Consider the following 13809-nt stretch of genomic DNA (forward strand, 5'->3'; position numbering starts at 1 on the left):
CCATAGAGGATCAGCAACGCAACAAAAGTAGGCTACTGGTCAAGATACAAGTGTCACAGAGAGGAGAGAGTGAAACACCACAACCTCCTGTCATTAACTCTGGGGTCCGGGTTGTGTGGGGAGCTCTCCGCGGTGCTTTACGGCTCCCGGCGGGTGTATTTCTGCCTTGATGGTGCGCTGCGACCGGCTCTGGGTCAGCTGGGAAAGGCTTGAGGCGGAGCAGGCTCACAGCTTATGAGTTTGTCACTTTCTTTTTCATTTTAACCCACACCATGATCTTTTCCTGACCCTATCCAAGTGGTTTTTGTGCCTAAACCTAACCAGACCTTAACCACAGGGCATCATGATGATTTCGGAACAATGGGCTGTCGGACCAATAAGCAGACCCCCTCAAAGAGGAAGAACTGTAGCGACATGCTGCTGTGGTCAAAATGTAAGGCCCGGCCACCAGACGCTCACTGGCGAGCTCCCCAACAGGTCTAGCTCCAGGGGAGGCCCCGGTGTCCCCATACTGTCCAAATATGAAGTCATCAAGGTCTTCATGTTGAGGTGGTTCAACATCTGATCAGGACCCTCCAGGAGGAGCTGGGAAGAGTCCGGACATCATCAGTGTCTGACGCCAGACGTCACCGACCAAGCTCCAGTATTCAACGACTTCAGAGTGAGACCAGGTTGCTCCTTTCCTAAACCTAACCTCCAGAACTTTATGTTTATTACGTAACTCTACGACGTAATGTCACTCGTGGGGCGCTACTTCATAGGATATCATACGAACTGTTCTGTGAGGATACGTTGAGTAGATTTATAAAAACATATCAGAGTTGAGATGTAAACTCTGAACAGGAAGTGTTCGTCAGGACGCCCACTGTTTCTTGGAGGCCGCGGGCCACTGTTTTCCCCCCCGCTGTCACACACAGTCAGTGTGTTGTGTTTGAACAGCAGGAATGTGCTGAACATCTGCATTTACACACACCTGACAGGCGCTCTGTGTGTGTGTGTGTGTGTGTGTGTGTGTGTGTGTGTCCTCACAGTAACTGCAGGATGACGAACTCGTCACGTCTGTCGGCTGGTGAGTTTTAGTTTTTTTATATTTTCATGTTTCACATGTTCAGTTTTTAACCTGCTGAGTGATGTTTTGTTACTGTGAAAAGAAACAAGATGAAAAAATATTAAACTTTTAACAGTCTCATATTTATTTATGATTATTTATTTCATAAACAAACTAATCTGGAACTTTCGGAGAATCTGAAGATTCATGGTCTGAATTTTTTCTTTCAGCTATTTTTGCGTCCAAATATGATTCATGTTTCCTCTGAGCTGATCAGTGTGATGTGCTCTGCTGGTTCATGTCCAGAGTTAATATCATATCATATATTTTGTTCTTGGTTCGGCACTTTGGGTCAGCTGGATGTTTGGAGAAGACATTTAAGAAGTTTTTATGAACTGAAATTAATTTACATCAGTTATTCTGTAAAACAAACTGAAGGAAATTTAAAGGAAACAGAAAACTTTATTTTTCAGGATCAGCTTTGTCCAGTTCATGAACACTGAAGGAACAAAACTGTTTGTTCTCACACAGAAACAGATTAAATAAGACTAAAGCTGAACAAGATAAATATTTAACTTCTATGTGCTGAAATAAAGATTAAAATCCATAAATCTCAGTCAAAGATCAAAATAAAACCACATTACAACAAAGTGATCCACAGTCACACTGATGACGTGCAGGTGATGAACAGGTCCGTACAGAATCTGGATATCAGTGTGAGTGTCGTCAGTGTCGCCTCGTCTTCATACGTGTCGTGTGCTGTATTCAGTCAGCATTGAAGTCACAGTGATTTACTGTTAACAGATGTTAATGTTTGTTCTCTCTATTGGAGCTTCAGTTTTAACATCCGTGTGTCCCACAGTTTGTTGTTCACATGTTTTCATGACGTTTTCAGGATCAAATCAAATTTCTGATTAAAGTTTTCTTCTAAAATCTACTCAGTCGATCTTTCAGCCTGCTGGAGCTCATTTTAGGTTTGAATGAGTTGTGTGACGTTATTTTGCTTCAAAAACAGCTGTTATCATAAATTATTATTGCCGATCACGTTTTTAGCAAAAAAAAAAATATCTGCAGATTACCTTTGGGTCTGATAATAAGTTATACTAAAATGAGAGCAACAACAATTACTATTATTATTATTGTTGTTGTTTCTCTTTATGACCCCTCCGGGATGCCGTATTCTCCTATCTAAATATCAGGCTGTAAAATGAACAAATGAAAAATACATCAATAACAGACAAACACCAGGAGATAAAGAGGCAAACACACTGTGTGTGTGTGTGTGTGTGTGTGTGTGTGTGTGTGTGTGTGTGTGTGTGTGTGTGTGTGTGTGTGTGTGTGTGTTCAGCTGAGATAAAGCAGTTCATTTATATTCCTGTCTGTGAGCTGATTGATGGCTGATGGAGCCTCGGGGGTCTGTGTGTGTGTGTGTGTGTGTGTGTGTGTGTGTGTGTGTGTGTTCCTGCCAGATGGTTTGGTTGGTGCGGCTCTGAACTATTATCAGTGTGAATGGGGGGGTCAAAGGTCAAACCGTCTGCTCTAATGTGAAGCTAATTTCAGTCGTATTGAATCAAAGAGAATCAGTGAGTCAGTCGGAGTTCATCTGTGTGAAGGGACGACTTCTTCATGCGCTCGTCTTAGTGTCGCAGCAGAATGTCGTCTTATTCTTCTTCTTTGATATTTAATGTAATGAGGCAAGAAATCCCTTCAAATTAAAACATATATATTTTATCTTAAAATTAAATATGAAGCAAAAACATCCACCAACATACAGTCAGCTGATCGTCACGTTATGTTTATTACATTTCTAAATAAGGAGAAGTCAAACTGATGTGATTATTAACCCCCCCACCCCCCCCCCACCCCAAAAAAAAAACAAAATAAACAAAAACATTTAATTTAAACAATTTGAAAAATTAAAGAACACCTTTATTAAAAAAAATAAAATAAACAAAACAAAATACAAATGGTAAAATCTGACAAACAAAGAAATGAAAGATTACAGTTTTTGGTCTCTGACAACAAAACGTTTAAATTTAACAACACAACAATATATTTAAAATGATGCCAATTTACACCAATGATGAGAATTAAAACAAAGAAACAACAATAACAAAGAAATTAAGAAGAAATTGGTTTGACAAAAGAAAAACAAAATGTTAAAAGTGGAACAAAAAACAAGAAATTAAAAATTAGATTAAAAAAACTAGCAAAAAACTAAAATGACACAAGAAACATAAATAAAGATTAAACAAAACATTTTAAAAAATAGAAAATTAACACACATCAAAAATAAATAAGAATCAAAGGACTATTAAATAATTAAAGAAAAACATTTAGGATTAAATAAAAGAAACTTAACACAGAAATACACAAACAAAACCAAGTCAAACAAGAATCCCACAAGAAATTTGATAAAATAAATAGAAAATAAACCCAGCATAAGAAAATGACACAAGACACCTAACAAAGAATTAAAGATTAAACAAAATAAAACCAAATAAATAAAGAAAAAATAATAAATAAACCTACAAACGATCCGAAACAAAAAATTTAAATCTGCACCAAAATAAATCTTCTCTTCAGTTTCCTCTTCAATGATGAAATAATGAAAAATAAAAATATAAAGATTAAAATTCTGTCCTCTGTCTGTCCTCTGTCTGTCCTCTGCAGCAGCAGCAGCAGCAGCAGGACGTTTCTGTCCCTGTTCAGGCTGCAGAGACCCGCAGGCATCGACTCAAACCTCCAGAGTCTGACTCTAATAGACCGCTGCCGCCATGTCTCACATCAGTGAACAGGAGCAGCTGGATGTTAATACAAACTGTTCAGTGGGACAAACTGAACACGTCAGCACCTCAACATGACTTATTACACGCCACGTTTAAAGGAACAAACCACAGTTTTTAATAATTCAGCTGATTATTGTTCAGTTCATCTCTCAGCCGACACTTTTTATTAACTGTTTGTTTAAATCTTTAATCAAACAACCTAAAAAACATTTAAAGATGTCATTTTAGAAAAACTTTGTTTTCTGATCATTTATAAACTCAATCAATTAATTTAACAAAAAATAATCGACAGATCATAAAGGTAACTGTTGGTGCGGCGTCCCCGCTGATCGTCCTTCAGTTCTCACATTGACTTCTTTCCTTCCAGGCTGCCGTTGTTTTCATCAGTGTGAGAATCAGCCTGCAGAGAGACGATCCATCACAGTCAGCATTTGTTCCTCTGTATCTTAATTTAGTCATTTTTTAAAGTGACATTATTATTATGGTCAACATGCAGTTCAGAGCAGCAGGGGCTGCTGGGAAAACTCTTCCTGTTGGTGCATTCAAGGACACTCTGACATCTGAGATTTACGAATCAAACTAGTTCCAGTTCACGTTATTTTTTTCTGTCTTTTGGAGCAAATTGTAATGATGACAGAGTCATTAAATCTGACACACAACAGGCCAGACTTTAGAAATTTAGACTTCTAAATATTCTTTCTACAAAAATAAAATGGCCGACACGTTTGTGCAAAGTGATTCACAGTGACAACAATCAACCTCCAGAGAAACAAGAAAACATGTCTTTAAAAACAGAAAGAGAGTAGCGTTCTGTTTAGTTTATTTAAAACATTTAAACATTTTAAACATGTTATCTGTGAAACAAATGAGACTCTAGCTACTGTCACATTAATCAAAAACATTTACATATCACTTCACATCATTTATCGTCTTACAGAAAAATCTCACCAGTTTGAAACACTAAATAGAACATTTAAAGTAAGGGAACTCTTTTATTAATTGTTTGTGTAATTTAATTATGTTTTCTACTGTTGGTCTTTAAATGAAGTCTGCAAACACAAAATGACTTTTAACAACAAGCAGTTAAATAAGTTCTACAATTAGAAAACATAAATGAATAAGTGATTGTTCTGTATTAAATGAGAGCTGCTGCGGCTCTTTGGTTAAATGCTAATTTAATTGATGGTTTTACAATCGTTCCTTTTGATGTATTGATTCATTAACTGAGTATAGTTAAACTCTGAAGAGGTCTGTGATCACAGTGACGACACACTGCTGACTCTGACTTTAATTATTTATCTTTTAGTGTGTTTGTATGTGGCTGAGGCCAAACAATGAATGAATGGCTTATTTTTGTGTCTGGTCACTTCTGGCCGACCCTTTATGGGATTATTCAGACACAAAACAAAATAATTAACAAATATAAAGTTAACAATTCACCACAAAACACTGGCAGAACAGAATAAATACCAAATACAAAAGGAAGAGTTTTTGTGCTATAACACTGAACACATTGACCTCTTCAGGCCTTTATCCTCGGCCTGTTCTTGTTTCCAAGTCGTCAAATACCGTCGCTTTGTCAGAGATTTCAGACACTAAAAAAAAAAGGCACCTTTCACTGCGGAGTGATACGCCGCCAGTAACTACGTGATCTAAAGAGCAGAAAGTGTATTTTGAAAAGACACAATGCACGTAACAAATTGACGCCATAACTGACCCTAACCCTAACTCTGCAGGAGGATACCTGGCGCATCACATGTAGACATGAACAGCACTGACAACGCGTTGATATGTGACGAGTTGGGATGAGAACGTGTTGAAATCCTGCAGATGAAACAATCTGTTCAAACCAAAACAGTTTCTGACCAGCGTACACTCCTCCATTAGTAATCTGTGCACAGTAAAGCTGCAGTAACTCCTGGTTTGGCGAACATGATGACCTCATCGCTCCGTGGGAAACAGTCGTCTTCACTGAGTTCTTATTTGTTATGAGTTCCTGTATGAACACAGCAACATGAGCTAATGACTGTTGATGGTTGCAGTGACGCTCACACCGACTTTAAGCTGGTATTTTCCCATGGGGCAGCTGGCTGGTGGAACTGGGAGAAACTGTGTGTATTGTTCCCAGTTTGGGTGAAGCTGCTCGTGTCTGTGCAGGTCTGACGCTGATAACAGCCACACTGGAGGATTATCATAATAACAGGCTGCTGCCGACCGACTGACTGACTGACTGACTGCTGGGTCCCATCATAGCCGAATGGGTGGGCGGGCTGCGGACGCTTATCACCGTGTTGCAGTGGGCAATTCTTCACACAGTCACATGACGGGCGACACCTCAATCCACACTGCAGCTGGACGAAGAACAGCTCAGCGGGTTTTATCACCAAACCAGGACCAAAACGACGACCCGCTGGTTCATGTTGATTGTTTCAAAAACACAAATGATCCTGTCGTCTGGGCGAAGACTCTGACCAGCAGATATGATCAGTAATAATCAGCCTCCACCTTCACGCTCTATCATTTTAAGATGTAGTGTCGCATTTTCAAGTGCTCGTAAAACTCTTTCTGCACAAAGTGAGAGCACAAAAACAAAATCCAACAATCAGAAACAATCATTTTCAGGTGAACGTCAGCTTTTGTTTGGCCGAAGGCGACAGAGAACCGTTTCTGCGGCGTTGCTCTGTCGTACCCCGCCATCAACTCATCAGATAAGAGCGCTGCTCTGCGGCTCCTTCAGCAGAGCCGTGACCTTCAGGTTAGAAACAAAAACCTGCTTCCTGAACCAGACTTCGGTCAGTTTGGTTGGTACAGAGGTTTCCTCCATTCAGAGGGAGGAAACAAAAGAGGACGTCTGGTGCATCTTTTCCAGGACGCAGAATGGGATGAAACTGTATGTACAGTTGCCAAGGAGACGGGAGGCGGAGGGGTAGTTAGAGGCTGTTAACCCTCACACCCTGTTTTCATTCACACTGCTTCTGTGTGCTTCGTCCTCAGGAGACACTTGAGGAGACGCTGCCAAAGACACAACACAGGTAAGACTCCAGCTTTCATACAACTTCTCTTCACGTGTCCTGTGGGTGCAGATGTGTAAATGCTGGATAAATAACTTCAGTCTGACGGAGCTGTTACTTCTTCCTCTGTGGTGAATGTTTCCTGCAGAGGAAAAGCAGCTCTGGAGGGTGGGGGGGTACACCCAGGGGATGCTGCAGCTTTAAATGGACATAATTGAGTGTCAATGATCACCACATCAGCTGCAGAGTAACTAACGCAGGCAATCAGCGCGCTCACACATGCTCGCAAATCAAACAGAGAAAAACGCATCAGCAGCCTCAGCTGTGCGTCCGTCACGCTCCCACGCTCACTTCAATTCTCATTTCTCCTCTGGTTGCAGCTCGCTGGAGCTGCGCTGAGGAATTATCTGCTGTCAGGACCCGTCCGGGACGCCAACAGGGAGCGGAGCTGGACGGGGGGGCCGAGCCATGCTGCCCGCTGCCATTCAGATCCTGGCGTTTGCCCTGGCGCTTCTGGGCGTCCTCGGCACCACCGTGGCCACTCTGCTACCCAACTGGAAGGTGAGCATCAACGTGTGGTCCAGCATCATGACCCCCATCTCACAGATGCAGGGGCTGTGGATGGACTGCGTCTGGTACAGCTCCGGCGTCTTCAGCTGCACCATGAAGAACTCAGTGCTGTCGTTGCCGGCGTATCTGCAGACCACGCGGGCCGCCATGGTTCTGTCCTGCCTCGTGGCGTTGTTTGGACTCTGCCTCGCCTCCCTAGGGCTTAAATGTACCCGCTGGGGGGGCAGCCACCGAGCGAAGGGGCACACGGCCATCGCTGCAGGCGGCTGCTTCATCCTGGCCAGCTTCCTCGTCCTGGTCCCCGCGTCCTGGTTTACCAATGAAGTCATCACCGCCTTTCTGACCACGGATCTGCCGGACAGCAGTAAATATCAGCCTGGAGGAGCTCTGTGCGTGACGTTTCTCTCCGCCGGCTTCCTCCTGGCTGGAGGGGTCATCTTTTGTTTGTCATGTCCTGGAAAAAGAACAAGACGACCGGACTATGTTCCCTCCTCTGACCCTGACGGACTTGTGCTGTACGGAGATGGGCAGCGGAGGCGGGAGCTGCAGACTGAACGTGTGCAGCCGAAAACAAGACAAAACAAGAAGGTTCAGCTGCAGATGGACGAAGTGAAGCAGCAGAAACCTCCTCAGGACAAACCTGAACAGGATCAGCAGCAGAGAGTCTTCTCGTCTCCCTCCAAACTCCCTCCAAAAGACATCAAGGACAGCTACAGCCTCCAGGAGTACGTTTAATCCTCCCAGCTGAGCGCTGAAATGTGGAGTTTTCAGCTGAGGCTCTCTGGCTCATAGTCAGGGGGAGGTGTGCTGGGGGAGGTGTGTTTGAGGGGGAATAATTACCAAATGTTGAAGACGACAGATTGTGGATTCAGCCGAATGTTTCAGAAACCAGACGAGAAGCAGAGAATAGGAGCTCAGAGATAAAAAGAGGAGCTTAAAAAAACTGCACAGGAACCAAACACTGTAAATCCTTTACAAACTGCCGCAGCGTTCCCAAACCAAAGGTCTGAGGAAAAAAAAAAAAAAGAGCTGGATCTGCTGATCATTTAAAAAAATCTGAGCTCTGCCTGAAATCAAAAAGCCATCAGTTTGCAGCTGTAGACGCTGTCTGCCTTCTCACACAGGGCCGGACCAAAGCTCTCTGAGGGTGGGAGCTGGATTTAAACCCACAAACCAAATATATACAAATATATATATACAATATATATTGTAGAGATTTATTTTGAGAAAAATAAAAAGTACACAAACGGAGGATATATTGTGACTTTAAGACACACTTTCTGATTTTTTATAGCACTTTAGAAACTTAGATATTCAAATATTATTCATATTAACTGGTGCCATTAACTATTAGTATTAATTCCATTTACTGAAGCAGGTTGATAAACAGTCAGAGTTGGAGCTTGTTGCACCAGACGGTGGTGTTGTAAAGGGGGTTGGGACTGATTACCCAGGGCCCCAGTGGGTGAGGGGGCCTCAGAAAGCCCAGAATTAAAAGTTTGGTTTTATTTGAAATGTTTTATTTCTAAGTCATTACTGTCATAACTACATTAAATTGGCTGAATGAAAAGATCTTAAGTGGCGTGTCAAAGGTAACGGGACTTACTTGCGTTTCTTGAAGACATTTCACCTCTCATCCAAGAAGGTTCTTCACTTCTGAACTGTTGTTGTCCCGCCACGTTTCCCCCTGACGCCACCGGGCGCCAATTTTCGATGACTTCAGAGTGAGACCAGGTTGCATCAGCGCATATTAGAGCTACGTTACGTCAACAGCTACAGAAAATAAAGCCGCCTAAACTTTAAAGGGTTTTAATTATTCAACAACTGTTCCAGGCCTGGAGAACAAGATTGTGGAATTCCATGACTCTTCCAGGTTTCCCAGGACTGTGGGAGCCCTGCATAAAACAAAAGTACGTTTAAAAAATCTTCTTGAGCAGTTATTATGCTGCACACTCAACCTGTTCTCATCCCACGCCATTAAATACCAACCGTCACACCCCTCAGAGTCTCATGGTGACGCACAGACCAGACAGCTAACACAGGGTTAATGTTGTGGCCACAGTTTGGTTTAGGCAACTTTGAAAAAAGATCATGTTTTGAGTTAAAGTAAGCACGTTTGTTACATAACGTAACATTATGTAAATTTGTTACATCTGTCCACGATGACGACAGTATGTAAATTGCGTAACGTTGTGTTAAAACATCGATTTTTGGTTTCAAACGGGACAAAAACTGCGTTCTTCAGGTTGAAACTCCAGATTTGTTTAACCCATCAATGTCCCCTCTCCCACCCTGCACAGACTTTCTCAGTTTTTATATTAACATCAGTATGTCCTGCGACAAGTATTGCTACCGATGGTTTTACACTAGAGTTAAAACTTGGTACGTCTCATGAGGATCAAGGATAGGATATCAAGGTTATCTGTTAACAGTGGGTGCTATATATGAAAAAAACTAGGTTTTTTATGTAAAGAAAGCAAATAGAAAGTACGAATAAATAAATAAATAAAACTTAACACTCAAAATGTGATAGAGCCTCTGAATTCTAAAATCAGCTGTGAACCCTCAACACTTTAAAAGTTGTTTGAGTTTCATTTTTCAAAAGTAAAAACTGACACAAAGGAAAACACACAGAGCTCATTGTGTGCAGGCCTGAGGGCTGAATCCATATCTTGATAAAACTTTGATAAAAAGAGTTTCTTCCTTTTTAAAAGTGTCCTGTTGGACTTTTGGTACACAATCTTAAAGTGTGTCTTAAACAGAGGAACCCACGAACTCGTCACATTTAAATTCGTTAAACTATTTCCTGTCATGTCGGCTTTGGTTCGGCTCTGAACTCTCTGCATGCTCTCAGTGCTTTAGATGCTCACAGATTAAAGTTAGTAAAAGCTGCTGTTGTAGAAATAAAACCATTTTCAGAGCGCAGGTGAAGATTAAAACAAGTCCAGATCCAAAGTGTCAAAATGACGGCGTCCACTCCGTCTTTTCCCAGCGGTTCAGGGGGAGGCGAGAGGTGCAGCGCAGCGTGGAGAGAGGTAATGATGCTCTTTGCTTTCCCATTATCCTCTCGCCATGGTTGGATGCACACACACACACACACACACACACACACACACCCACCCCTCCTCCTTCAGCTGTATGAAAATGACATCCAGTCATTTCAGGATGTAACTTAAAGCCTAATGGAGACCGGACAGTCCTCAGCACTGGTGGGCGGTTCGTCCTCTAACCTGAGGTGAGCTGTCACTCAAACCTGCCGACGCTTCTTGGAAATAAAAAGGAAAGAAACCACTGAGCTGAACGCCCACACTGCCTCTCAGGAAAAGCTCCAAACCTGCAAAAAAAAAAAAAAGGATTCAGAAGTGAAAATAGAGTCGATTCGTCAGCGCTGCAGCGGCAGTTCACTGTCGGAACTGACAGTGATGCATTAATGTAGAAAACAGGACATTCAGGCTCAACTAGAAAACTCCAGCAGCTAGAAAACAAAAAAATCAAAGCATGGCACAAAGACAAAAAAGCTTCAACAGAATCATTTCTGTGTTCTGTAACTCTGCTGCTTCTTCTGTTTTTGGACTCAAACCACACCCCTTCATTATTTTAACAACATCATTTTTGGAAGATGAACAACTGGACAATTTCGACCATGAGCTAAAGTTTAAAACGCTTAATAAACAGAGGTTTGCACCATTTTCTCAACCCAAAGCCAGAGCACCTGAATATTTTTTTTTAAGATACAACAGCTTAATTTTATCAATATTTAATTTACTAATTAATCTGTGATGGTTTTTATTTTCTTTACATACATTCACATTACTTGTATTTTTCTCCCTACTTTATGTGGAGGTGGTTTCCTCTGAACTAAATTGAAAAAATAAAAAAGATGGCTCTGAGAGGCAACATGAAAAAACTAATTTTTTGCAGGCATTGTTGACTAAAACCGAAGTTTGAGTCAAAGACAACACACGCACACCTCCTGCACATTTAGTGGTGCAGGGATCAAAACTCAACTCAATAAAAAACTTCCCATACACACTTCTTCACCATACATTTAAAAAAAGGTCGACGTTCTGGTCTCAAAGATGTCGTCTTGAAAAAGATCTTTGAGACTGGAACATCTACCTTTTTAAAATAAGTCAATACAAAGGTGAAGAAGTGCAGGAATTTCAATTTTCAATGAGAAAAACTTAAGTTTACGCTCATCTTATGATGTGTTATCTCTTACATACGTACCTTGTTATCTCCTACTTATAAACTGAATGAATCTGTTCTGAGAGTGAGACAGTTGTGCAGAATGAAGCACTAACTGCATGATACAAAGGATATTAAATGTTCAGCCACATGTAACATAAACAAAGGTTTTATCTTTTCAGTTATCTACAGATCTTCAGTGTAAACATAACGGAGCTAAGTCATGACGCTGGCAGGAATCTATTTCATATTACGCACAAGAACTGCAGATCTGCAATGTCTACGTTCCCACACCCGCACACTCGTAGTCTATTTAGCAATGGAGGAAGCGAGCAAGAGACAGAGAGAGATTCATATTTTGTTTTTGTTTTTAACTGTTGTGTTTGCCAGTATCTCCACACGTGCAGTATCCTAATCGCAATGCAGCTCAGCCCTCCAGGCAGGAGCCCCCTACAGGCTGCAGCGGAGATCGCTCCAACACGAGCGACAGTGGTGAGGGCACTGGCTTGTCTCCAAGTCCATATTTTTGTGACTCATCCACTGCCTCAACATGCCTCCTTGAAAGACCATTCGGGACGGCTTCCATCAGTGCTCTGGTCACATGATCACAGCCTTTCAAAATACATGGGATATGTAGGAATTTGGATGCATTACTTTTCCTAAGAAAATGTACAAACATTTCATGAGAACTGTTGGCTATGCTCAGAGGCTGCGCTGAACCTACATGGACTGCCCTTTTTCCGACACCCCCAAATTCCAAAGCCCAAGTCCAAAAACTATCCACTTGGACCGAAATCCTATTTCTCCGACAGCCTGTTATCCCACAACAAACGCCCATTGCTCCGCTGTCTCAATCCTCCGAAAATAAACACTCCTAGCTGTAAAAAGACTCACGGCCTGCAATCATTCAGCACTACCTTAAATCTGTCTCATCGATAATACATCCTATGTAGGAGATAAACTTATTACCTGCAAAAAAAAAAAGCATCTCACCTCTCAGGGCTTCAGTAAATAAATAAGGAACAAATTTGGCTCAAAAGTTGCTCCTTACTTTTACATTGATATATGAAAAACTGGGAATCCACATTCAGTTAAAAAACACAAAAAAATCATCACGTGTTTTTTGACTGTTAATAGTGACAAATGTTTGTGTTGTTTGTTACATTTTCGCAGATTCACAGCTCCTGTAAAAAAAAAAAAAAAAGAAAGAAAAATAACTCATAAGGGCTACGAAAGGACACGACGTCTTATTCATTGTATTGATTCAGTAAAAACAAATATATGGAGTTAACTTTGGGAATGTCAGCGAGGTTTTTCTTCACCAGTCAGCTAGCGAGACTACCAAATGCTAGCTAACCAGTTTTTTATTCCTTTTCTTAGACAAAGTTAACTCCATATTTAAACATCATCACCTCACTGATAAATAATAAAAAGTATAAGTGTTTAAAGGGGTGAGAGTCACATTTTCAGTTGCAGTGTTTGTCTCTTGGAACAAAACTCTTTAAACCAAACGTGTTTTTTTTATCATTCGTTTGAAAAAAACTGAATGTATTTGATCCAAACCAGCTGAAAAGAGTCTAATTCATGTTTCAGATAAATAATGACCACTGTGTTTTTAACAGTTCAAAAATAAAACATGTCTGAACTGAAACTTTCACTGGGCTCCTGGTTTTAGTGAGTTTTTGGTGAGTGAGTAGTTTGGTGAGTCTGGGTCCACTTCCTTTTGGCTTTAATTTGTTCTCCACCAACTCTTGGGAAATATGTGTCTTCTTAGCTGCTAATTTTTCAGCTTTCTGTACTAAACATACTGATCTTCTCACTTTACCCTTAAAAATTAAAAGAATGTATTTCCCAACATGTCAGTTTTTTTCTTTTCTATTTGAGGACGTATCAAAGTTGGATTTCCTGATATCAGACTGAATTGTCAACTCGTTACACTCCATTCCAATTAATTCCCATCAGTGAGTGGGGATCCAGTTTTCCCTCGCCAATAACTACAGACCAACATATCTGTCTGAATCTCATGTCATTTTAAGTCCACACTGGTGTGTAGCCATGCCAACACACTGGTTTTGTCAGAGTTTAATAGTGGAGTGAAAAAAAACTACGATGTCGGGTGATACTGAGAAGCCGTGTCGATTTACAACAGCCTCAGTATTATCGTCTCTGTTGTCTGCACACTACATTGTGTTTATTACTCCTC

At 41.2% G+C, this 13809-nt stretch overlaps 2 protein-coding genes across 2 annotated transcripts in view; one reads left to right on the forward strand and one right to left on the reverse strand.

Moving 5' to 3' along the window:
- The window catches only part of LOC125896593 (NACHT, LRR and PYD domains-containing protein 12-like), a 451585-nt gene that overhangs the window by 261711 nt on the left and 176065 nt on the right, over positions 1-13809 (reverse strand). The window lies entirely within an intron of this gene.
- Positions 7317-10044, forward strand: LOC125896614 (claudin-20-like). Its single transcript, XM_049589295.1, has one exon. It carries the CDS (start codon positions 7317-7319, stop codon positions 8151-8153), a length of 837 nt encoding a protein of 278 aa, XP_049445252.1. The 3' UTR covers positions 8154-10044.

This window comes from Epinephelus fuscoguttatus, linkage group LG11 (assembly GCF_011397635.1).
Source record: "Epinephelus fuscoguttatus linkage group LG11, E.fuscoguttatus.final_Chr_v1".
Classification (NCBI taxonomy): Eukaryota; Metazoa; Chordata; class Actinopteri; order Perciformes; family Serranidae; genus Epinephelus; species Epinephelus fuscoguttatus.

Coding starts and splice junctions, on each gene's coding strand:
- LOC125896614 (XM_049589295.1), top strand. CDS start 7,317: ATGCTGCCCGCTGCCATTCAGATCCTGGCGTTTGCCCTGGCGCTTCTG.